General features: G+C 38.4%; 1 protein-coding gene across 1 annotated transcript in view; it reads left to right on the top strand.

Annotated features, from left to right (window-relative positions):
- The window catches only part of myo16 (myosin XVI), a 94,372-nt gene that overhangs the window by 35,052 nt on the left and 31,745 nt on the right, over positions 1-27,575 (top strand). Inside the window, exons 5-17 of the mRNA XM_036139749.1 lie at positions 4,050-4,158; positions 6,240-6,364; positions 6,513-6,638; positions 10,398-10,473; positions 13,077-13,227; positions 13,378-13,528; positions 14,066-14,176; positions 18,584-18,649; positions 19,732-19,859; positions 23,990-24,095; positions 24,982-25,099; positions 26,703-26,850; positions 27,176-27,293. Coding sequence (XP_035995642.1) covers positions 4,050-4,158; positions 6,240-6,364; positions 6,513-6,638; positions 10,398-10,473; positions 13,077-13,227; positions 13,378-13,528; positions 14,066-14,176; positions 18,584-18,649; positions 19,732-19,859; positions 23,990-24,095; positions 24,982-25,099; positions 26,703-26,850; positions 27,176-27,293 — 1,533 coding nt within the window. The remainder of the gene's footprint in view (positions 1-4,049; positions 4,159-6,239; positions 6,365-6,512; positions 6,639-10,397; positions 10,474-13,076; positions 13,228-13,377; positions 13,529-14,065; positions 14,177-18,583; positions 18,650-19,731; positions 19,860-23,989; positions 24,096-24,981; positions 25,100-26,702; positions 26,851-27,175; positions 27,294-27,575) is intronic.

The raw sequence follows: 27,575 nt of genomic DNA, 5'->3' as shown, positions 1-27,575 counted from the left end.
AGGCCCTTATTCTAAAAGGTTTACATTTTAACCGGAAACTGAAGAATAGTCTTATTAAAATGAACCTGATTGAGATATCCTTATCTTTTATTGGCACAGGAAGAAATACAGCAGCTAATATATTCTAATCTGTTCTGTCCTACTCTGCCATCTCGTTCCCTATTTCTCTTCTATTGCCCTGTGCATCTCTCCTTGATTTCCTGTCTCCAGTTTCCGTGGAGAGAGACTGAGTGGTTTTTGCTGACAGAGAGGTTTGCCAATCGTCTCTCATGGGCACAGTGAGGGGTGGGGGTTGATGAGAAGATGGAGTACTTCACTGCCAGTGATATTAATTCTCTTATCTTCTGCTTCCAAACAGCAGGGAAGCAAGCCATTAATAAACTCTGTTGTTCCTAGCCCTTTGCCAAACTGTCCAGTTTTGGACATTGACTGTTTAAAATCCCCGCTGGGATTCGGCGAGATTGGCATTTCGCACATGAAAACTTGAACACAGACGTCATATTTATAAAGGCCAAGACACACACACACACATACTGTATATATACACACACATATTTTTATATATATACACACATACGTATATACACACACACATATACATATATATATATATATATATATATATTTATATATATATATACACACATATATATACACATATATATATATATAATATATATATATATATATATATATATATATATATATATATATATACGTATTATCTATAATTATCTTATATTATCTATATCTTCTATATTAACCCCACTCTACATCTATATATATATATATATCTACCTTTCATCTCTCATATTTACTATATTTATACCCACATATAATCATATCTATATCATATTATAATTCTATCTTTCTACTATCTCTCTCTCTCTTCATCTATCTCCGTCACTCTTCTTTCTCTACATCTTACATACATACATACATATATATATATATATACATACATACATACATACATACATACATACATACATAATATATATATATATATATATATATATACTGTTATGATTTGTTCCCTTATTTTATTCTAAAACTTTTACAAATGCAGACTTGACCCACTTTTTGAGCTAGAATGTTTTTAATTTAAAGCTCCTCAACTCAGACTTTTAAAGAGAAATTCTCAACCACAACCCTCAAGCCAGTTGGCCCTTAAGCATACACCAAATGAAAAACGATTCGATTTTGACATTTAAGTAGAGTTGTAGCTTATGTAGTCAGAGTAAGATCAAAATCACCCGATTTGCACCAACAGTCAATTTCTCTATGCATCTGTGGCTTTTTTGCCTCTGGATTTACCACTGCGTACAGAGACAATGCCCTATACAATTATATCTCTAAAAATAAAACCTGTCCTTATTCAAAAAGTCTACATCATTAATCTAATCATTAACTAGTCCAACCACACTTGAACTTATTACACAATTTTTGGTTTAAATTATATTAAATTATATTTTGAAATTTAAATGCATAATTTATTAAAGATCCTATGGATATATCAGCAGGGGAAAGCTTAAACACCAAAAGTAGCGGTCTGAACTAAAACTGTTAGTTTTTGGTACTTGCAAGGTGTTTCATTTAGAGTTTATCACCATTATCACAGGATCATTCTTATTTCAATATGTTTTTCTGGTAAGTTAAATTAAATAATATTGCCCATCCTCAGTATTAACTGCCAAGTTGTCCTTTTTACTATAGCTTGTGTCTGCTGGTTATAGGAGTTTGTCTGTGATAACAGAACTGTTTTAGTAGATATGTAGCAACACATTTTTGGTATTTTCTGTTTAAGCCAGCAAGTATTTTTCTATTTTCTTATTAGTGTCCTTTTCTTTAATCTGGATTGTTTTATTGTTATTGGTCTTGGCTGGCTGTTGTACAGCCAATTTTCATAGATAGTCAACCGTGACTGAGCAAGATAAGATCTGTTAGCCTTTAACCTTCCTCCTAGAGTACTATTGACCATATCTAGATTTTTAAGTTAATTGTGCAGGCAAAAATACTTTTTCATTATCATTAATGCAGTGCACAGCTTTACCAATGGTCAAAACCACATCCTATATCCAACAATAAGACCTTAAAAAGAGTTCAAACAATCACAAATATTCAGATTATCCAATAGAATTTGATGTTTAAATATGTAATCAGAAGGATGCGGCTGGGAAGCAGTGTGCTTGTGTCTGTGGCATGTAAAATGTTTCCCACAGGACACCGTCTTCAGTAAAGTCCCCATAAATGAACTTCAGCCACTCTTCTGTGATTCTCTCATTCAATCTGACCGTTGTGGAGCAAAGAGACAAAGCTGACTGCCCCTGAACAGGTGCTTTGCTATTCACATTTGACATTAACTTGGCCTGATTAGTGCACCACAGATCATATTATACTCCCAAAACCTCAGAAAAATGAAACTTGTTGTCATGGCCCCTTTAAAGGTAATGTTGGTTTTGTAATGCACTGCTTTTCTGCATGCCGCAATCAGGTCTGCTGCTTTTCAAGAGGTGATTTAACTTTTGGAGTTTTTTTTTTTTTCATACATAGTGATTAAGCAGCCACTGGTTGTTTTCTGCTCTTTAAATGCTTTTCCTCTGCTAAGGCATTTTTGTTTTTACTTTCTCCTCACCATCCTTTACATTTTTGCAAAAGCCCTAAGTGACAGATCTCTTTGCAGCAATGGTAAATTTAATTATCTTTGCTTTAAATATTAAACAATAATCCTCACTCACTAACACCTTTCAGATATCGTACAAGTACAATTTGTGTTGTTTTTTTCCCCCAGTTTCTCAACCAATACAATAACTACTCATGGGTATTTCATAGGGGCCTAGTCATGTATTTGACCTTAAAACGAAAACACAAAAAAAACATAATGTATGTAATGTAAATAAAACGATTTATGGTAATATAGTATTTGAGCCTCAAAAGAACTGTGCACTAGGCACAATCAACATGGTTGTGCGCCATCTGGTGGCAGTACCACAGAACTATCAGAAAGCAAGATGGCGACGATTAACGCAGCTGCTGTAAGAGCCAACAGACCATTCCGTAAGGACCCGCAATAACGTGACAGCTCAGTGTGGTCAAAGGCCAACCCGATCTTCACAGTCAGGGTTACTTTACCTCTTTCTGTTCACACCTCTACTGGACATTGATGACTCACTCTGCTCCATTGCTTCTTCCTATTTACTCAGTGCTCACATGTGCAATATTCTACTTTCGGTCATGTGGTCTTGTTACTATTGTGCACACCATTGTATTGCAGAAAGCAATGCGTAAAGCTGAACCATAAGCTCGATTATGCATGCAAGTGACGTCACCAGAGATAATATTACACAGGTGAGCGTTACAAAACTTGAACGTTTTTTTTTCTCTAGATTTATGTGATTCTGGATGTGGGTGGTTTGAGCCAGAGATATGTGTTGTGTAGTGTTTTTTTCTAGACATCCGCCATTGTTAAAGGGCCTTTAAATCTCATCAGGTTTGTTTAAATAGCTGTAAAGCCATAACCTATTTGAGAATAAAAAATTGAGAGATTGTTTTGGAAACAGTAAAGCCCCCTGTTACAAGCCAATTAGAACAAAAGCTGTGTTTCACATTATTTAGATGTGGAGTTTAAACACCTGTCTCAACTGAGCTTACATTTGGGCCTGTCGGGCTTAGTAAATTAAATGAAAGTATGATTATATATAAAAGCATATGGCAGACACAAGCTTGACCAGAAGGCTCCACAGTTTTGCTTCCCACAGATGTCTGGACTCGCTTGCTTTCCACCAAGCTTTTCTTTTTCTACTAAACTTTATTTGTCTTTAAGAATTGCTTTGTATGCTCTTATTGAGTAAGCATACATTAATCTTGTGACTTACCGGGACAAACCCAGGCTACTGTAACCAATCCCTTACTCCTAACTCTCATGTGGTTATATAATGAGTTCTTTAACATCTTCTGTTCAGGTGTGCAACTGAAACTCCTCAATAATTAATTTCAGTTTATCACAGTCTGATGGATGCTTGTGCCTTCTTTTCTTTTTTTTCAAACAGGCTGGAGTTAACATTTTGCTTCAGGACATCAACGGAAACATTCCTCTGGACTACACTTTTGAGGGGACAGAGACCAACTATATTCTCCGTAAACACCTGGATGAAAATGGTACATCTTTCTGATGATCTGTAGTTCTTTATGTTGATTTTGTGAATTTCCTCATTAGATACTTAGATGGCTTTATATCATACCTTGTCTTTCTTGCCATTCACAAACATTTCAATAAGACAATGTGTTTATTTTAATGTTTAATTTACCCCCATTCTGGCACCATGTGGAATGGTAAAATGAGTTGCTCTGTGTTTGTACGTCTGCCTTTTTGAAGGTCAAATGCAGCTACAGGCCCACTGATAGCAACATTTGATTGAGACAATTGTCTCCTGTAGACAAAAAAAGAAGGTCATTAGTTTAGCTGAAAATGGAAGAGATAAAAGAGCAGGAAGAGGAAATGTATCCAGGATGGCTAACTGAATGAAAAGAAGAAAAAAAATATGCATTATGTGAAAGGGGAAAGCATACTGAAAAACAAAGAAACAGTTACAGAAAATAACATTTCCCCCATTTGTATGTACCATTAGCTCGCGCACGCACGCACGCACGCACACACACACACACACACACACACACACACACACACACACACACACCTTTATTTAAAATACAACTAACCTTGATCCTGACCCTGACCCTACCCTTTAATTAAATTTACCATTATTCTTTCAAATCTATTTGCAGGAGCTTGGATACCCAGGCTCTGGCGGCTAGTCTTATTTTCAGCCAGGGACAGTCACTGGGTACTAAAACAGCAGGTCCTACTCATTTTGGATCCACAGTTTCTTTGAAGTTGTAGTCATTTACTTGTCCACCGCGATCAAGATGTTGATGTGCATGTCCCATCCCACCAAGGCAGCCTTTAGATTGATGTGGGCAAAGAGAAAGGATCCTGCTCTGCTCATGGCTTCATACCGTTATGACATCACGGGGATTCCAGCTGTGGGGAACTCCTCCTTCCTGGAAGCTGTTATGAAAATGGGTCACCAGTGTCTTTTGTTTTTGGCTGAAAAACAACCATAACAATTTTTTGCCAAAATTGTTATGGTATTCATGCCAACAATTTATGTAAACTTCTGACGAGAATTGTAGGTATTGTTATTGTTGAGATGAGGCGTCTTAAAGAAAATCTCCACCAAAGGGGATCATTTTTCACACTGTGTGGGAGTCAGCTTTAAATTAGTCATGTGGTGTTATAATTGTTGATGTTTTTTTTAGCTGCAAGCTTACACATTCATACATATAAGTTAGCAGCTCCCAGAGCAGTATCAATACTTTCCTGCCTTTGCTGACCAGTTCGGCAGGTAAAGTCTCCATGAAGAAAGTTCAGGAAGAAGAAATCACTCCTGATTTTTGGTAATCAGCAGATAACCTCATTCTGCAGGCTGTCTTACTCTGCTCAGCTTTCTGTAATTAAGGCTATGCCAGTACTGTCATAGATTAAATCTGACTCCTTCTTTCGTTTGGTTTTTGTTTATTTCTTTAAGAATAGTTGTGACGTGCTGTTTAGGAATGTGAAGCTTTCACAGGCTGAATATGAAGCGAAGAATTGATCTCCACAGCTTTGAACAGTCAGCCTTTTTGACTTGCTTTGCTTGTCTGCTCAGGCCACAGGTTCCAGTGGACTTTCACTGTTTAGGTTCAGGGGTTTGGAGTCAGTTTTATAAGCCCCCATCAATTGGGGCAACTTTATTTGATCTGCTCATCTTTTTGGAAAAGAAGACCTTTCACGGAGTTCCCTGTCATGTAGGTTATTTAATGTTTGCATGCATAAGTGAGGAAATGGCAACGCCTTGAAAAGGTTGATTCCATTTAATGTTTTCCATCAATTGTCAAATTAGAACCACTGACTTCAGTGTACTATATTAGGATTTTACTTGATGAAAGAAAAAAGTAGTGCATAGCAGTAAGATGGAAAATCCCAATAAAGTTAATGGTTTGATCATGGCAAAATAATAAAAAAAGAAATCCAAGGAGGTATAAATGTTTTATAGGACACTGTATCCATTTGCTTTCAGTGTCTAAATTCACATGCCTTCCATCCCTGTTCTCCAATTAAATTTTTTATTTAATATACAAAAAACTAATTATGCCAGTAATAAAAAGACTGATGTAATATTATTGTTGCTATTTTGTAGGTGTGGATGTGGCCTCTATGCACACCATGAAGACACAGAGACCAACCACCATGATGAATGATGTCAAACATCTTGTAACCACAGGAGGAACCCTTAACCAGCCTAATGATGAAGGCGTCACTCTGGTAATTAAAGAAATACCACTAACAAAAATATTTCACTATGTTCCCATTTTACAGATATTTCCCCAACTTTCTCTTTATCGCTGTGTGTGTGTGTGTGTGTTTATTAAATTTCTAACATTTGCTCTTTTTGCCTCTCCTTTTTCTAAAGCTCCACATTGCATGTGCCAGTGGTTACAGAGATGTGGTGTCAGTGTTATTGGAGAGTGGAGCAGACCCCCATCCAGCTGACAACAACTTTTGGACCCCACTCCATTTGGCTGCAAAATATGGGCAGGTAACTTGCCGTTCAGTGTTTTGGCATTATTCAAGTAGATACCTAATTTAAACTGAACTAGCTGCATTGATCCAATGAGATTGCTTCCATTAATTAAAAAAGGAGAAATGTATTGATGGATTCTTCCTTCACTGAACCCGCATGCCAGTATTTAAGAGACAGTAGCCATTAGAATGATAAACATGGGTAAAAATATCATAGGGTTATGCTATGATAGCATTTATTTAAATAAAATAATAAAAATATATTACATGATTTTATTGGTTTTATTTTAAAAAAGAGAAGCAGCAACAATCCCCACTGCTTTTCCACAAAACATTATTAATAATTATTATAGTGTTATTTGTAAAATTTGTTCATTATTATATAATGTTTACACATAATTTCTATCAGTTTCAGTATTTTTTTTATTACTACTTCACTTATTGTGCAGGCCATAATATAATTCTGTCATTCTGCTCCTTTTGGCATAAAACAAGGAGTCTAGCGAGCTAGTAATAGCAGCTGAATTAGTTGAGCTATCGGCTCAGGTAGAGTGTGCAACTGGTTGCCTAATGGACACACTGCTAATTGCTTACCAACTGTAGTTTAAAAAGAGCACCTAAATGAGAGTGGTGTGTAGCACTGGTTTACTTTCCACACATTGACCTTTTTTTAAGTCTGGAACAAGTAACAATTAAATTTCTTCTTGCAGCTAACTGTTTGTTAGTGTGTAGCAACAGGTTAGGGAGGGGCAACGCTTTGTTACTCTTTACTCCATTCAGTCGGAGAGACCGCTGATCATTCTGGAGCTTTAGCTGACATCTTATTAAAATGACTAGAAATGTAAGAAAGGTAGGACTGAAAACTTTAGTAGCTTTGAAAGATTTTTCTTTTAAATCTTCGTGTACCTTGACCCCAGTAACTGGCCAATGCCTGAGCTAGAGAATGTATCCATTGATGACAATGTTTCAGATTAATGGATTTACTAAAGAGAAGATTGGGTTTTTAGGAAAGCATTTGGGATAAAATGGAATAAAGATTTGGTTTGGATGGGTTCCAGCTATGAAGAGAGGGAAGTGATCATATTTGGATCTTGCTGACATTACTAAATATGTAATAACCCTCTGGGCTATGTGCTCGGTCGCTGACAAGAGGAATTTCTTCTTCTGGCATTTGGAGTCATTTTCTCCGTCTTTGGTCTTTTTTTCTCTAACCGCTGTGTGTATCCTTCCCATCCTCTGACATTGCTCACAACCTTTCTCTGATTTACTCGTAGAAATCGCTTGTCATTCTTTTCTGTTTCTCGTATCTTATTCAGATCTTCCACAATTAGTTCCTCCTGTTAAGTGCTTAGATGATAGTAAATCAGTCGATCTGCACGCAACATTCCACACTGCAGTCCTGTTAACCGTGATTTTAACCATCTTGTTTATCTTTGTTCTTGCACTTTCTGAAGGCTGCATTGTAATGCATGTGAGTGTGGGACTGTAATGTGCAAATGTTTCAGACTTAGCAGAGGCAGAGTGGAGGGTTGTAGGTTGATTAGGTTTTCCTTGCAGTGCTAAATCACCTCAGTTCTCTTCTCTTTACGCTCCTGCATGCAAACACTCTCTGGGGCTTCTTAACATTTGCCTTTTGTCACCTTCTGCTTATAGCTAGTCTTTCAATGCCACATAACACGACTACACACCGCCTGGTACATTAAACTCTGAGACCTCTTCTGCGGCGTGCCATGTGCAATAGAATGACCCTTTAAGAAGATGTACGACCCTATTATCCAGCTAATTAAGCTTTCCTCCCTAGGATTTGTGATAAGTTAGATATTGCCTCCCTGCTCCCTGTAGTTTGAAGCGAGGCTTTAAAAGTTTTGGTCTTAAGAGGGACAAATTGTTCCTTTTATGTTGGATTTTCGGACAAAAGTAAAAGGGAATTAAATTACCAACCTGCTTGGATTGGAATAATTTCTTCAGCTTTATAATTGAGGCTATGGCAATTAAGTAAGAGCCAGATTTCAACAGTTTCACTATCTAAAGTACTTTAAAATGTAACTTTGGGTTCCTAAATTAAACATGAGAACATCAGAGGAGTCCATGGGTATTAATAAAAGACGGCAGTCTCGCTGGATTTGCTTTATAGATAAGGCTGATTTGTCCCTACTGATGCCCATGTACTTTTAACCTTTTCCTGTTCCTCTTTTAAACCTGACTTGCTGAAGCATTCACATCTTTTAGGGCTACTGGCGTGTGGCCATTATTTATAGAGTCTGAGCATTGCTGATAAGCTTCACAGCCAGAGGCTGTGCTTTAGCCTCATAACTTTACAGCTGTTGGCACGGGTCAGAGCTAGTCTGGAGAATATGCTGACTCACTCTCCTCTGCTCTTCCCTTACATCTTATTCCTGTGCTGCTGCAATTCAAATACTCACCTTCCCAGGGTTATAAAGGTGTTATGTGTTCCAGTACAGAGGGAAATTCTCTTTAAGTGGGAAATCGTTGCATTTTTTTTTTCAATATGGCATCAATAAAATGGTATTTTTCCCCCCACTATACAACATAATTTGGGTTGGTTTGTTTTTAGCCATGTTGAGGCTTTTTTTAGATAACAGTTTTATTAATTTCTATTTCAAAGATTGAGAATATGTAAAATAAAAACTGAAAGAAACAACTACAAGACAGTCAATAATCCAGCAAAAGCAACAAAAGAGTAATGACATTACATCTGCAGCAACAGCAAACGTTAGCACAATGGCTGCCCGGTAGCCATTAGTACCCAGCTGCCCAAGTTGTAATGTTTTCGTTATTTTGATTCATAAGGTGAAGTTTATATGCCCTTTTGTCGAGTAAGGAGAAAGAAGTTTACTCTGAGATTAGCTTGGAGATCGAACAGCTTTACCAGTAACCGGGGATTTAAAAGTGATCCTTGTTGACACCAGTCTGCTTGTGATTCCCCACAGGTGTTAATGGGTGCTTGTGCCAGGAATCTCAATTGAAGAAGATTTCAGTTCTGGTAGCATCCACGCAGACATTGCAATATCTGCTACAGTTGTTACTGTGATGCGCAAATACTTTATATTAGCACGCCATGCCCTCGAGGGAAATTCTCTACACGTCTTAGACACATTGCTCAGGTGAAGGCTGGGTGTTTTAATCTATGGCCCCTTTAGTTCGACAATACCAGCCGTCCGTGAGTTGATGTGGAAGGTAGGGGGGCTAGGAGGAGCTTATTATAAGTCTTTACATTTATTTATCTCACTATTTGGCTCACAAAGACATGTATAGTGGCAAGGAGCTGTTCATTAAAACAATGGGTATTTTAGGGATTTCATCCTGATACCTAATGGCCCTGTACAGTAAATGTGCTGTTACTCTGAAAACTGACATGGTGCCATTTTATCTGCTTCACTGTGACCTAATGAATGTCCTTTATATATTTGGATGTTAAGCTTTTTTTTAAACTAAATAAGCTCCAACTTGGAGTGAATAGCATTGCGTCAAATGTCATGGAGTGGGAGTGGAAAGTGGAGATGTCACAACTCCGAGTGTTAGAGCTTGTGGTCGTCTAAAAAGATGAATCCAAACTGTGTAACAGGACAGAGATGAGAGCTTTTACATTTCACTGTGTCTTGAAATAAAGGCCGACAACTGTGTGGTTGTGATTAAACATGAGCTTATTACTAAAGGGCTCCATCAGTCTCTGTGTGAGATATGACATGCTTTTCGGGGGTTTTTTCTTGGATTTTGTGAAAATGAAGATCTGTTTTTCCACCATGTCTTACAGACAAGCATCGTAAGCAAGCTCCTAAGGCACGGAGCAGACCCGACTTTGTTCAACTGCAACCAAGACAAGCCATCTGGTAATACATTCACTGTACAACATTCACACAAATGAGCATGTGAGCACAGGCATGAAAAACACTGCAGCTGGACAGGGCAACATGGTCAAGCGAGTGGGAGGTAATAAAGCAAAAAAAGGAGAGAAATTAATTTTTATTAGACATAAATTTAGATCAAAGGCGTGCTACAAATGAGTTTACAGGAACAAAGGTTCTGTCATTACCCAAATATGTATATTGTTTTGATTTTGTAACAACAGACAACAGGGAAAGTAATAATTAGGGCAGTTTTGTGCTAAATGCATGTTCTTAAATGTTTGTAGCAGACATCTGTTCCTGTTTTGACTGGTTGCCGCCAGTCCTTAGGAAACACATGAATAAATGATTAGTTATAGGCTGAGCCATCTACCGTCAGAAAATTATGCCCACCTTTGAAGTGTAATTATGGATCCCTCTTAAAAGGCAGCCCTTCCTTATTTATGGGAGTTAATGGTACAACAGCTGAAACACAGTTTTGCTCAAAACGCAAAAGTTAACGTAAAGCCTATAGCAATGGCTAAATAATTATCATGTATGGGTAGAGATAACATATTTCTGTGTTTACTTTGGAGCTTAATGTCTAAGCATGTCATTTTAACAAGTTTTTCGGTACTGTCACACTAAGATACACTACTCTAGTTTACTAATAAACCTAGAGTAAATCAATTATTATGACAAGAACGTTTCAAAGCAGGAGGATGACTCCCAGCTATGGCGGGCTTCAGTGCAGTTTGATGAGATTGATAATTAGGTTTGAAGAAGGAAAATAAAACACAAGGAATTTATGATCTCCTGATGTTGCATGCCTATTATGCTTGGGGATGATGATATCATTTCTGACAGTTTGCAATGATAGTACATCAATATGCCCATCCGAAGATTGTTAAAACACTTTGATCTAATTAAAGTAAGCATGTAAACAACTCCTTTTTTTTCATTTTGAGGAGAGAGAAAGTTGTTCTAGTTAAACAAAACAAATGCATGCCTGGAAACTAAAGATAAGATTTTTTTTAAAGGTATTCCAATAATTTATTTAGATCACAAAGGAATCTAATCCAAAAATTCTTTTTTTTTTTTATTTAGACAGCTACAACTAATGAAAATTCACACCTGTATTAACTCCGCTTCATCCCGTGTCCTGAGCTCAATCAATCGAGCAATGAACTAATCACTCAACTACCATTACCATTATTTTTATACATTTGGCAGACTCTTTAACCCAAAGCATCTTACAAATGAGTATATAGTTGATGTCAAAGCAAACTGTAAGCTACTTAGAAGAAAGACCATATGGTTCTGTCAGAGGTGACGGGGTGACAGTTTGGAGATAAAGTGTAGGCATAGAGGGAAGTGAAGAAACAGATGCAGTAAAGGCAGTAGGGTAGGACAGAGTAGGCACTAGGGTAGGAGAAGCTCTCTGAAGACCTGGGCCTATAAGAGCATCTTGAAGATAGACAGAGACGTCCCTTTTCTGGTGGTGCTCTGTAGGTCATTCCATATGAAGAGTCTGGATGGGCGTGTGTGGAGTGAACAGTCCTTTGACAATCATAGTGACCAAGATAATATATTCCTTTGCAGAAACATCCAAGAAGATGGGATCAGTTCCATTAAGCGCTTTGTAGGCTAACATTAATAACCTGGATTTAATATGGGTGGTTAATGGGTAGCCATAAAATATAATTTCCCTTCCACTTTACAGTTATGAACAATCTTATTGGTCTTAAAATCACATTGAAGTCAACGGTTATAGCGACACAAAATTTTTAAATATTCAAGGGGTGTGAATGCTTTTACATGGCACCGTACAAACAAACACACACACCTTGACTTAGACTGTAGAGCTCACTATGTTGTGCGATAGTAATTAAGAGTGTAATTTGCTGGGCCTTTTGATCCTATCTTTTAACCTCCTTTTTTGTGGAATAAAATGTCTTGGCTGCCACTCACCGTTTACTCTCTAGGTTTAATCAAGGCTGTGACCGCCTTAGTGTGGTTCTAATCAATACCCCATACTTGCATGTAGACACTGAGAATATTATGAGACAAGCCCCCAGGGCCTGGGACAATCCCCATCTTTTACACTTGAAGTTGCATGGTTTTCGTTTGGCAGCCAAATTCTGAAAAAAAAAGGACACAGCAAGAGATGGGTGTCAGGGGCGCTGTCCGTCATGCAGAAATAAAAAGCCAAAAGCCATTCTCTCTCCCTCGGGCCCTCTTAGGCCTCATTACAGATGGGGAGATCCTAAAGCTCTCTTCCTCTGCTGCATTGGATTGATTCTCAGTTAGATTCACATTCTGTTTAAGGGGAGTGTCATCAAATGGATTTAGAAGAAAAGGGTTTTATTGACAGTAGCTAGGTTAGTCCTAGCTAGTTTAGGCTGTCAGACTCTTTGTATTACAATACTAAAGTGTCCTTGTTTTAAAGCTGTTTTCTTTAGAAATGAATATCGGAGGGGTTTAGAAGGATAATTACCATAATTCTAGACTCAGATGTTCACATTTGGATGTTTTCAACTGCATGGAATTGATTTAGATTTTTGCAATTTCATATTTGCAAAGTGACGCTCTGGTCTTTCCATCATTAGATCTCGCAGTCTCAGAACCGATAGCAGAAATGCTGCTGAACGCAGAGGAGAGCTGGTTGCAGAGACTGAAGGACCCCTCTGCTCCCCTACCTTCTACCGACCAACGCTATGATGGAGGCTCTTTTGACTTCAGCACTCCTCTCAAGACTTTGTGGGTTGACTCTTTTATGTGCCCACATTTATTCAATACATTGTAAATTAGGATTTAACTGTTTTAACCTCATACCTTCTAGTCAAGTCAGCAGCCTTTTTCCCGATTTACGGTCTTTATTCTCCTCTTCCCTACTTTTTTGTTAAACAGGAACCCGCTTGGTCTCTCAATCTCTAAGCGGGACAGTCTGCTGGAGAAGTGTGCCATGTTCAGAGAAGCAGGTGGGGCACTAAGCCGACAGCCCTCTCAGGATAATGGCCTAGATAGTCCTTTTAGCTCTGGACCCAGCAAACTGGAGCAGGTAAGTTTGCTTCAAAGCCCAGTTAAGGATGAGCCTTCTCAGAGTGCCTTTGGTCGATATAGAAAAAGGGTTACACTTTAGTAAAACTGACTACTAAAGCTTAAGAAACTATAACATACTTATCTAGGTGTGTGTAGTGGAGGGAAATTTGTTTTCCAAGTCTTTTACAATTAAAAAATATGTCAAGGGCAGCTTGTGTATATATGGAACCCCTTATATTCAGATACTCCTAAATAATATTGAGCAAACCTAATTGCACTCAAAAGTTATTAAACTGAAGAAGAGAGTCCAGCTGTGTCTCACAGCAACATTCATTTCATGAAACTAAGTCCCAATTCTGTCATGGAGCAAGGTTTACTCAATCATCCGAAATTGTATACTTAAAGAAAAATAAAATCAGTATTTGAAGCCTTAAGAGCATCAGATAGAATCCTTTTGTATTTTGAGTTTTGTGAAAATTATTAACCGCAGAGTGTAGCCAAACAGCGCTCCCTGGCTTGTCTCCGGGTTCAGATTTAATTCTCTATGTTTCTTTAGGTCAAGCTGATGCCTCCAGCTCCCAACGATGACCTTGCATCCCTCAGCGAGCTGACTGATAGCAGCCTGCTCTACGAGATGCAGAAGCGCTTTGGCAACGACCAAATATATGTAAGCCTATTATGTCCTTGTGCCTTTCACACACAAAACATTAAATATCTGATACCCAAAGGGCATACAGACCAAAAAAGAGATCTGAAACCTAGTTCTTTGACATTACAGGTTTCCTTTCATATTGGAATGTTTTTTTATATTCAAGAAATGTCAGGCAATCTTTATACCCAGGAGGTTTACAATAATGGACTAGTTTGTTTTTTTTGTGTTTTTTTTCACAACAGTGTGTGCATACAGCCAGTGCGCTGAAGTAAAAATACTACACACAATGCATCACAGTTACTCAGATACTCTTCGGTAATGCAAATTAAGTTCATCACATCTCAGATTATTAGATTATATTGAGCAGATATACATAATGCTCATACTTTTCTGTTTCTATAGTGTACAGGTTACTGTCCTGGAACTTACAGATTACTTTCTCTGAATTTAAAGGTTATGTTTCAAGAGATTACAGGTAACTGCCCTTTAAAGGTGCATAGCCATGTCATTTGACTTTTTTAAATGTATACGTCAGTAGCTCACTGTGTTTGCATACAAAGTTTTTTATGAAATATCACATCCTGCTGGTGTATTAGTTATTTTGGGGTTTTATGCTTTGCTTTTGCAATTTTCTTTTTAGTAAATGAAGCCCTTCATGTATATTTATAATAACAATGAAATACGACACTGCACATGTGCAGCAGGTGATAAACATGGAAGTGGCTAATGGCTATTAGCATCTCCCAGTAAAGTAATGGAAAAGTGAAGAATGTTCCTAGATCCAGTGTAAAATAGCAGAGAAAAAATATGATTCCAAGAGGGAAAAGACAGGAATAGAACTGGGAATACAGTATGAACGTTGTCGTTCACTGAAGCGGAAGCTAAAGCTGCCGATTGCTCAGACATGACTGCAGAGTTGATTGAGATGAGTAAACGTCCTTATTAATACTGTGATAATAGTAATAGCAACACTTTTTTTTTAGCCTCTACAGTCTTAAGTACAAACAACATTATAAACAGATAGATTGACTGATTGGTTCTTAACTTGATGCATTGTCCCTGTTTCTGTTTATCAACGGGAATTTTCTCTCTCTGATGTTCTGATATGAGGCTCTTAGAGCTGCTGTAGATCGGTTTATTTAATTAACAACAAATGGTCTTCAATCACGCCATAATGCCTCTTTACCACACGGCATTACAGGGGGGTCAGACCCGGTCCAGCATTATTTAGTAGTGATTAATTAGTCGCCATCTGGCTTTCTGATAGTTCACATCTGTTTATATCTGCTCATCTCACCCAGTGCTCAATTCTATTTAGCCTCAAAATGGAAGTAAAAAATTATCTGGATGGATGCTTGGTGTATGTAACCTTATTCTATCATGATCAAACAGTTTTGGCCTTGTTTTTATAAGCATATAATGTGGCTATGTACCTTTAAAAATAACTTTCTTGATCATTTCGGGGAACAAGTTGTATTGTGAGGTTGATTGGTTCTTACCTTGATGCTGTGTCCCTGTTTTTGTGCTTGTGCCAAATCCTTCCTCTCCTGCACTGTGCAGCTTATTTACCACACAGTTATGCTGAGAAACAAATGCTTTCTATGGTAGCTCTGTAAAAGTATTTTTTAACAGCTTAGTGGAAAGCCCTGCCTGTTTCAGTTTTCTGAGGGAAACTGTGGGACCTGAATCTCTTCTCTTTTTGAAATCCAGTGACCGAACAGATGCTCCTTCCTCCTTTGTTTGGGAAGACTCTGAAAATATGACAAAATCAATTAAGTTCTGATAAAAAAAAAAATCCATAACATATCCTGAAGTGAAATACATTCATTTCCAGTAGGTAACCCATTTTCTGTCTATATTTCCTCCATTCATCTAACAGTCCTCCTCAGTAGGGGTAGAGTTTCATAAAGACTGGAACCAGATCAATGTAAGACTGCACAATCAGTGTGCCATGTGGGGAGGCAGTAATAGTCTGCTATTACAGGAACCCAGATGGGCAATAGACAGAAGGCTTATACACGGTGGTGGGGGGTGAGAAAGTGAAAGTGACAGATAAGGAAAGCTGGAACTCTGCAGATGAATTATTCCAAGGAATGAGATCTGTTTGGAGAAACTGAAAAAAATCATGTCTAGTCATTTTATGCAGAATGCTCAAGAATATTGTTGGTTTTAGTGTAACTCTTCTACTCTTATATGAAGCCATATATCCAAGTGGTGGCATAACCAAATATTTTGGTGCACAGCATGAATCAAGTCCTAAAATAGTGACTTTTTGTCTCCCATTTCCTTTTTGTACTACAACGAATTGTCTTCAGTTATGTGGCAGAGTGCATTCGGACACAGGGGAACAGAGCAGAGAAATGACGGACAGAAAAGGGAGAGAACAAAGACAGGATATTCCATATGCTCCCAGCAGGGTGATCAGAAAAGGGGGGGTTTCATGAGTGGTCACTGGCGTCTGCCAGCACAAAAAGACCTGTCCTTCACTCACCCCCTGGAAAGACACAACACTTCAAGAAGGGATGTGTAATCAACGAACCTGCCAATGGTTAAATTTGTAATAAAAATTTCTATATGTTTCATTAATTTTACTTTTTAAGAAAAAAAACCACAAAGAAACATTGCCTCATGTCTACAAACAATGGGATATTTGTTCAAGCCATTAACCTTGAGCCCTGTCTCGAGGACAGATCAGCATGTTATTGAATATTAGCATAAGTAGCACTTTAGCAGGCAGCAGCTGGGCTAAAAAGCTCCTCTTGGGGTTTCATGAGAGACAGGGGGTTAGTTGTTTAGAGGAAAGGTTCAGAATAAGGTAGCTGTTTCTTCTGTTCATAATGACTCAGGTTTACCTGGAGGGTAGTTGATCCGGATTCTTTATCAGGTCACTTATGATTAACATTTGTTTTCCGTTTTCTTTGTACACAATTGAAACATCATATTTGCAAAAGTGACTTTCTTAAGACCAACAGAGTGCTTAAATTTCCATACTGTTTTTTGATAAATGAAGCATTTATAAAAATGTAAATAAGATGAAGATGAGGATGACGATAATGGAATCCTCTGACTGCCTTCTTTTTTAGTTTTATTATTTTGTTTAAATGTTAAATGTTATTTTTCCTGGGTATTCTGATTATTACTGAAAAGGAAATGAAGAGGAAAATATAACTGACCTGGGGTCTCATTTATTTAAAATGTGTGCGAACTAAATGAGGCCTGAAACGTGTGTACGTCACTTTCCAAGGAAAAGTTGGGATCTATTAAAAAAACCTGACAGGAAAATGTGCGGTCCTCACGGCAACTCTGACCCAGGCAGATGCTCATTTTGGCGACTTGGGGAAATTGGCGATGGTGAAATGGTGAATTGCAGCCAAACTGCACAATTATTCCTCTCAGATGTTCAATTTCACTCCATATCAGACTAGATCAACTTCATCATAAGCATTTAAAGCCCTTGTGTTGCTCATGCTTGCGGTGATGACATAACTATGCATAACAACGAGCTCTCTCCCGTCTGCAGTTAGTCCAAAATGAAGCGGCTCGTCTTTTAACGAGGACCAGAAAACATCAACATATTACACCAATTCTTGTGTCTCTACACTGGCTCCCTGTTTGTTTTAGAATTGATTTTAAGATGAGGCTTAAAACAAGATGGGACTGAGCCTTTTCTGTAGTTGGCCCCAGACTTTGGAATACTTTGTCCCTCCATATACGAACAGCCTCCACAGTGGAGTGTTTAAAGTCTCGTCTTAAGACCCACTTTTATTCTTTGGCCTTTAACACCGCGTAGTTGTGCGGTCCCCTGTGTCCTTTTTAGTTTATTTTCTTTGTTATGTACAGCACATTGGAAACTTTTTCTGTTGTTAAATGTGCTATATAAATAAAGTGGAGAGGATTAATCACAGTTTTTGTTTTTTTTCTCCGTAGTTGTTATCTCACCATGAAAAAAAAAAACAATAAGCTGAACTATTTTTAATCCACATTAACATTCATGAGGTGCTTTGCATTGACCATTTATGGTTGAATGTGGGCGTTTAGAAGGCAGAACATGAGGCAGATCCTGGTGGATCTGATATCTGATATTTAAAGGCAAATAGTGTGCTGGTGCGTGTGCACAATGTTTTATAAATCAGATTTTCTTTGGCATACGCCATTTCCTTTTTCTTGGCATATGTTCAATTTTAGTATGGATTCCACCTAAAGTTGTATAAATGAGATCCCTGGTCTTTACAAGATTTACAATATTTGAAATGCAATTACAAAAATAGCTACTTGATCCAAACAACTCACCTAAAATGATTGAAGTTTCCTAGGACACTTCTCTTTAACCATCAATGTTTATTGAGTTTCTTTGCAATGAGGAATAAAGTACATCTTGTTTGTTTGCTAACTACTCAAATGTCTTTTCCTGCTCACATTTAGACTTACATCGGACACATTCTTCTACTCATCAATCCAAACAAAGAGCTCCCCATCTATTCCACTTTGGTAAGTGAACATTTAAATTACCTGGATACATTTACAGTACAAGGTTGTTGTTATCTATTGGGATGTTTGGATTCAGAGGGGGATGAATAAAGACATGCTTTCTCAAACAGACACATTTGCATTAGATGAGCTTTGTATTATAGCCATGAAATCACCCTATAAAGAAAATGAGTTTCCTGCATAAAACGCAGGGAGGCCGGGGGATGAAATGGACCTTGTAGTTGATAAATAATGCAGTCTTCCTGTTAGCGATCCACATCGTAAGGCTGACTCTGCATTAGCCAGAGAAAACACACACAAACAGCCATTCCTAGACTCAAACAGACTCGGTTACAGTTTCTCTTCACAAGGCAATAAACGCTTATACAGCAGAAAGAGAAATCAAACAACAACACAACCCAGTGCGAAAGTTATTTAAAATGCTCATTCATTACCTTTTCCACAACAACAGTAAAAACGACTGCATTTGTGTGTGTGTGTGTGTGTGTGTGTGTCTTTGAAAAGAAGATATCTCATTTTGAAAAAGCTAAAATGATGACAGGTAAATGTTCGGGCTGAGAAATGGCCGAAGGGAGGAGGAAGAGTAATTATCTTCATCCCTCTCTGGCTGCCCCATTCCAGCCTCTGTCCGGTCTTAGTCCAACCAGACGTGTGGCTGTGTGGAGGAGTGGAGAGGAGCAGAGAGGAGCCAATGTGAGAAGGACATATGTCCCTACATGTGTGCTATGCTGGCCATCTGTCAACCTCTCTGGTGTCATGGTGCAAAACCCCCTCCATCCCTTGTTCTGCAGTCAGCATTACAACAGTCCCACACCACTGCAGACTCGGGGCAGGGATTTTACATCTGCTCTCCATTTAGTACGACCAAGGCAGCCTGATGCTAAATCCAAAATCTAAATCTGGAATAAATGTTTGAATTTGGACTTTCAGGTTTGGCTAAACTGTAGTTCCTTGGTTACTTAGAGTGGTAAACCACACCTTCTCTTTGAACGAGACCCAGTATGGTTTCTCTGTCTCATTGAAAACTGATCTCTTGCTTGGTTGTGTGTCCATCTTATGTAAGGCCTCCGTCTGTTTCTCAGGTGAGTCAGTTGTACGTGAGCTCCACCGGTCGTCTTTGCTCTTCTCTGCCGCCTCACATCTTCTCCTCAGCTGAGAGAGCGTACCACATGATGCAGCAGGAGAGACGGCCACAATGTTTCGTCCTGAGGTACACGTGCCAATCCATTCTATGCAACGACCCCGCCTTCTCGCAGTTTCAAAGTTTGCCTGCAGTGTAAGGTTTGTCAAAGAACACTAGTGAAGACAAAGGAGCATGGGAGACGGGTCAGATGTAAAGTTGTGGAAATGTTAAAGCTGGGTTAGGTTATAAAACATCAGCCCAAGCTTTGAAAATCAAGGGAGATTTATTTATTCAATCACTTAACAATGGAATGAGTATGCCACAGCAGCAAACCCACCACTCTGGAAGAGCTGTGCAGGTGGGATAATTAGATATGACCCATGCACTCTGCAAATCTGGCCTTTTTAGAAGGTTTTCAAGAAAGCCATTGTTGAAAAAAATAGCCATAAAAATTCCAGTTTAAAGGATGTCACAGTCACAAGGCATGGACGGTAAATATATGAATAGCAAATATGTGGAAGAAGGTGTCAAGGTCAAATGAAACCAAAATGCAATTCTACACCCCAAACGCTGTTTTTTTTTTTCTCAGAAAAAAACAGAATCAAGACTCTTTATTGTCATTGTCACCAAAGTGAAATTTTGTGAGACACCGACTCAGAATGCACATACAGTATATTACACATGACATGAAGACACAACAAGACACATTTTCACACTTTTTTTTCTCTTTGATTGCACCAACAGCACTTCCTGAAAAGCTTAAAGTGTGACTCCCAGGTTTATCTCCCTCTTTAAAAAAAATATCTAAGGGCTTCTCATTAGATACATTTTTCAAATGTATCTAATGATATAAAGTCCTGGATGGCTTCCAATTTTTGACATTTGAAAGAGCAAAAAACAGAGGTGATGGATTTTGGTGGCACATCTGACATCTCCAACATAGATCTCAGTTCTCTGGCACAATGTGTTAGGCCAGCTACCACAAATCTGGGATTTAAGATAGATGCTGAGCTTAAATTTGAAAGCCAGATTAGGGCGTTGTTAAATAGAGCTTTTTTTAATTTGAGGCAGCTAGCTAAGTAAAGCCATTCATACCATGGAAGCTTTTTGAAACAGTGAGTCATGCATTTGTTAAATCTAAACTGGATTACTGTAACTCACTATATCTTAGGGGTAGTGAGACATCCATCAGGCGCCTGCAAAATTTGCTAAATATTGCAGCGCGACTTTTAACTGGAACAAGAAGGTCTGAGCAGATTATCCCCATTCTGAATTCTCTTCATTTGTTACCGGTACATTTTAGGATCCATTTTAAAGTTCTCCCATAAGCCTGCCTGCTCCCCTAGCTTCTTATTGTCCCTAAATCCAAGCAGAAACTAGGAGGAGATCGTTCCTTCACTGTAGCGGCTCCACAGGCAGGCCTCCGCTCTTTCAGAGTTTAAGACTTTTCTTGAAACACACCTGTTTGCAGAAGCAACTTACAAATCCTGAGAGGTTGATTCTATTTTTTTAATTATTTGTAATTAGTTTTAATTAATTTTAACTATATGAACAGTTTGTAACCATCTTATTTTTTTCTATTTTAACTTGTCTGTGTTTTACTTTTATTTCCAGTTGTATGCATAGCACTTTGTTGACCTTTGTTTTTTATAAAGTGCTTTATAAATAAAGGTTGGGTGGTATGGTATGCAAATAGTCTTCAGCATCTGATGAGATTCATGTTTGTGACAAAAAGACAGATAGCAGTCCCTTTACAGTTGATGTAGATTACCACTCAGTTGCATTAGTGTATCTGAGGATCACTGAGAAGTCAAAAAGTGTGAAAATAGTCATTTCATCAAAAAACTGGAATCTTTAAGTCGAAATGTTCAAGTTAGTTGATGCTTGAGACAAAAAGAGTGGTAGCAGTCAGTTTACACATAACACACCATTCCTAGCATGAAACATGGTGACATCAGCAATCACGCCTTGCAAGTCAAGGGATTTGGTTTCATTGGAATTCAGTTTGGATTATTCAAAAAGATTACACATGCGTGCCACACTTTTCAGATTTTTATTTGCGAAGAAATTTGGAGAGCAAGTATTCTTTCACTACAGAGTTATGTGTGCCGATTACGAACGTAAAATCCTAACAAAATACATTTAGGTTTGGTCGTTGTAATCTGAGAAGATGTGAAAAGGTTCAGGAGGTGTAAGTACTTTCACAAGGCATTCTACGGGAGACTGGAACTGGTGGGACATTTTTACAGCTAAACAACGGTGGAAATAATTGCCAAGTTGCCCACGTGGTTTGCCCACTCCCCTCAGCCGCACACCTGTTAAACACTTCCAGAAAGATTAATAGCTCTGAGCCCAAACCAAGCTGTAGACCTGTTCAGTGTTCGCCCAGAGATGGATGCTTGCTCCAAGGGTTGCAGAGTTGTGCTCTTTGTCCTCGACTGGACCGACGTGGCACCCTGATTGCAATTAAATCCTGTTCCGGCTCTCCAGTGACATTCCCACTGAGTCGTAACCAGTCTGGCAGAGAGTTAATGTGCCCTGGCCACAGGCTATCCATCTCACTTACACACACAAACACATCCACAGTGACATTGTGCTGTGCTCGCACATGTGCACACATTTCCTCAATCCCTTCCTTGCACTTCTTGCACTCCTTCTCCGGTTTCACCTTTGGATGGGCTTTCTGTTGGGCCGTGGGTGGATCTGCTTGTTGCCTGACACACGTATATGCCAAAGTACACACATGTACACACCTCTGCTTTTACAGGCAATCGATGGCCCAGAACCCTCCAGAGGCAAGTGCTCTAACAAACTGCCCCTAAAATCTAATAAAAACTGTTAAATGAAAAGATAGCAGAAAGACCTTTGGACTTTGAAAAGTAGCGTAGCACATACACACTTCCATACAGCACACAGAAAGCACGCTGTGGTCTTTAGTGAGGGCTTCTGACCTTCTCAAGCCATCTGCTGGGTGTTACTATGCTTGTCTCATCTCGCTGCGTGTCAGTGAGTATCAGAGCATGTAGTGTAGGGGAGCCTTATGTCAGCCTTGATGTCCAGTCAACAAAAAATTAACAGGCATCCTTGGTGCAAAAAGTCACCACTCAGAGGTTGAGAACAGTAATGGGTGGGGGTCCCTGAGGGGAGGAGAGGTCAGGCGGGTGGATACATTTTCACACAGGGGAGAGAAGACGTCACCCAGAAGATTAACGTCTCACACCTAGTCTTCAGAGATGCACACGGGGAGAATTTGGGCCTTTTCTCGTGTTTGAAAATGCCTCTTGTGGTGGACCAGGTTTAGAAAAATGGGAAAAAAGCATGTTTAAACAATTCGTCAGATTCTCACTTGGGTTTAAGTCTGGACTCTGAGTGGGTCATTCTAACACTGGAATGCGCTTTAATCTAAATAAGTTGATTGTAACATTGGCTGCTAACCTCTAACTGGGTGTCTTTCAGACTTTCTATTTACTTAGCCTTATCCATCTTCCCATCAATTCTTTTTTTTTTTTTTTTTTCTTCCCATCAATTCTGACGAGCTGAGGTCCCGGCTAAAGATAAACATCCCCACAGCATGATGCAGCCACCACCATGTTTTATGCAGCTGTTTGTTGTTTTCAGGGTGATGCGCAGGGTTTACTTTTCAGAAATAGGTATAGCATGTCAGCAAAAAAAGAAAAAAAATACTCTACCTGTTCATCCCACCAGTGAAGGTGGAGGCCATGTTTTGGTAGGTTTGCAGTTTGCAGATGTATGTATAATTTTTCCATTTTAGGGGAATGTACTGAACAGTGCTCTTTAAGATGTTCAAAGCTTGGGTTTCTGTCTGATAACTTGACCCTGCTTTAAAATCTCCACAACTCTCCACCGGTCTGCTGTGTGCTTTGGTCTTCATGGTGCTATTTGTTAATAGTGTAACAAATATCTGAGGCATTCATACAACAGCTCGGTTTACACTGACTTTAAATTAGGCACAGGTGGAGTCTGAAGGCGGTTTGCTGCATTGGATTTTATTTTGGGGTTTTCCCAACATTTTGGGTTTTCTTCCTTTTTCGCAATCAAGCTCCACTTTGTCTTCTATCACGTAAGATCTCAAAACAATCATTGAGGTTTGTAACTTTAATGACACACGGTGTGGACGAATTCAAGGCCTATGAATACTTTTGTTCAGCACTGCATGAAAGACTTGAACTGAACATTGTCTGTTTGTGTCATTTCAGCGGTGAGAGTGGTTCTGGGAAAACTGAGGCATGTAAGCACATTGTGAGACACTTGACAGCTCGCTCCAACCCCAAAGGCTTTGGGTTAGAGCCCAGAATGAAACACGTAAGTCTGAATGTGTCTGTCTGCAAGACGTATGTATAGTTAGTCAAACGAGGGGTTCTCTGTAGATTTGCATGATTCAGGAACATGCAATGATGATAGTCGTGTCCTTGATACGACTTTTGTATGTCATATTTCTTTTCAGTGGTTTTCCCTGACAAACACATGAATCCCTCTGTGCCCCCTGCCTGCCCGCTGTGTTTGCATGCTGTTAGTCAGTGTTTTATTTATATATATATATATATATATATATATATATATATATATATATATATATATATATATATATATATATATATATATATACACATACTTTGCATGCAACATGTTTTTGCATGCCGTTTTTATTCTCAGCATGATAGACGCTTGTTATGTGCATAGCTGAAGCTTTTGTACTCATTGATGTCAGTATAAATTCTTAAGGGACACGTGAATCATTTCCTAAAATAGACTGAGCAGAAAACAAAACATACTATGTCATTAGTATAACTATTCAACAGTAAATTAATCCTTAAGCTTGACACCAAGCATGGTTAGTTGTTGAGGTTCATATTCTCGGTACATAACTCAACATTCTCCTTTTGCTCAGGGAATGATTAAAAGGAAATCACAGTGTAATCAGAGTGTGAGCTTTTCTGATGAAGTCATTGTTATGTAGATTGTAGACAATATCTGGGTCAACCTTTTCATTCTGGGACACGAAATGATAAGACTCAACATAGATTGGCACTGACATCTAGTGGTTCAAAAGAGGAATTGAGGCAATGGTTCTTTTTCCCCCCTCTAAAAAAAAGACATTTTCTTTTTTTGTAAAGTGTGTTCTGCTTTCTTTTAGACTGCAAGGTACTATAAAGCTTAACATGAGCCATTTGGTTATATATACACACAGGTAAACTGTATTCTGGAAGCCTTTGGTCATGCAAAGACCCCAAGGAACAGCAACTCAAGCCGTTTTATCAAGCTGCTGACTGTCCAGTTCTGTGAAAAAGAAAGGACGATACTTAGAGGTAACGCAACATGCACATCTGCCTGTTAAGCACTGAATCTGAAATAAATAATTCAATGTCTTTTTTAACAAATTCTGTTTATTTATAAGACAATTTGTATCAATCCAGATTACATTTCATTCTTAAGCATTTTGACATTTTACCTTAGTTCTTCTAAACATTTACATAAGTCTTTCTTTGCTAACTCCCTACATTTCAAAACAATTTTTAAGCACACTATTATTGTTGCTGTTTGCAGTTTGTTTTTTTGCAAGTTGTTTTATTACATTTTTCCATGAAATACCATCACAAAGTATTGCATAGTTGTGAATTGGAAGGAAAATGATGCATGGCTTTTTTGCAAGTTAAAATCCGAAAAGTGTAGCATGCATCTGTATTTTTACTTTAAAACTAAATAACAGCCAGTGATAGTCAGGATTTGCCTAATCAGTCAATAGAATCCATTTTGCCATATTATTAATTGCACAATGTTTTATTTTATGCCTTCCTGATACATTCATTCTCTTTTGCTTTAGAACTTGACTTTAAATTAGCTTCTTATTCATATTGCCAGTGTGCAACTCTGTCTATCTATTTTGGCCACTGTCACCCCCGAATTTCCCCCATTGTGGCACGATAAAGGCGTTTCTCATACATCTGTTCTGCGAAGGTCTGACAGGTTTGCTAGAGAACAAACAACATCAAAAGACCAAGGGAAACAAGTCAGTGATAACATTGTTTTCATAAATCTGAAGCAGGGTTATTTTACAAAACAATAGCCTTGAAATCCCTGAGCACTTTTCAACCCATCAGATGAAAATGTAAACATTATGGCACAACTACAGACGTATGAAGACACAGCGGTCCACCTAAACAGAATGGGCAAGAAGAACATGCAGAGAAGCAACTGTGGTGACAAATTTGGCCTTCATGGAAGAATGATGAGTTGAAAGCAACTTTTCATCTTATAGCTTTTGAAGGAAAGCTATAATAGGTCTTCTTTGCCGTTTCCCACAACCCATGCACTGTTAGAGGCTGCAAGAGATTTGAGCGTGGAGCAGAGGTTCATTCCTAGTCACTGACCAGGCCTAAACCAATGGAATATGTATTACAAGACTAGAAATGTATCTTTACAGACACTCTCCACCTAATATGATGGATTTTGAGCTATTTTTAAACACATGGGCAAAATGTACGGATGAGAAAAGCTGAGAGATGCATGTTCAAAAGCCTGCTTTATATTTGTGTGTTATTTTCTTTCCACTTTACAATAATGGACTTCTTTGTGTTGCTGTGTCACATTTCATTCAAATTAATTGGACTTGACATTTCAGCACTGAATGTAGGGAAATGCAAATGATAGATCTCTTTTCAAGACACTTCATACATTTCCTTTTGAAATAATATTGCCATTAGCTGTGAATCACCACCAGGAGGCAGCAGTAGCTAAATAATCCTTCTAAAATGTTGCTGCTTTTATGCCCGATTTTTTTTTCTTTGTACCTCATTAGATGTAACCACTTAATACCTGCCATTATTAAAAACTACAATTGTAATTATTATAAGTGCTTTTATCATTAATGGTCAGAGTTATTTGAACTGACTTGAGTGTCTTATGTTTAAGCTCACGTGTACGCCTACATGCTGGAGAAGACCCGTCTGGTTCACCTGCCGCCTCAGCAGCATAACTTCCAAATCTTCTACCTGATGGCTGAAGGCCTTTCCCCCGAGGACAAGAGTGCCATTTATCTTAATAATGTTCTGGCTCATAGGTATGCTGTTGTACAATATTAATAATACATTAAAACAGCAATAACGAGAGATAAATCAATATTGCGATCTTGGGAACACAACTGGAGGGATGTAAAACCTGGATGAAATTTTGAAACCTTTAAAATACTGTCCAATTTTAATCCCCAACATGCATTATGCAGCTCTACAGGTTTAAAACATTGATGAAAACACCCTCTGGCAATAGTTTATACTTTTGTCATAAATATTTAGTTTCTACTAACTATGTCAAAATTTTCATTCAGCCTTTTTTGTGATTGTCAAAGCATTGATTAATGTTACCCCCTTCCATCTTTCCATCACCAGGTATCTTACTGGAGCAACCCCAGGAGAGAGCCCTCCTGTAGCCTCAGCGTCTGCCCAGAGCAGGGAGCATCTGGCTGCAGTGAAACAAGCCCTGCGAGCCCTGGGCTTCAATAAACAGGTTATAGATCTGCAAGTTCTGTTTGGTCAAATGTTGCAACCTACTGGTGAATCATACAGTGAAAGTGCAAATTTCACATAAGTCCATAACAAGTGCATCTCCATAAATATAAATGAGAAGTTTATTTCAGTGCTTCACGTGAACAAGTGAAACTCATACAGTATGTTATATGAGAGGTATACATTTCAAGCCCCAGTTTCTGTTTATTTTGTCTTATAGGTTAAAAAAATATATCTATTTTATATTACCCAATAAAGGACTTTTCATACAGAAATTTTGGGA

Source organism: Fundulus heteroclitus, chromosome 7 (assembly GCF_011125445.2).
Source record: "Fundulus heteroclitus isolate FHET01 chromosome 7, MU-UCD_Fhet_4.1, whole genome shotgun sequence".
Classification (NCBI taxonomy): domain Eukaryota; kingdom Metazoa; phylum Chordata; class Actinopteri; order Cyprinodontiformes; family Fundulidae; genus Fundulus; species Fundulus heteroclitus.
Note: the sequence above shows the minus strand (reverse complement) of the source record. Positions and strands in the feature narration are given on the sequence as shown.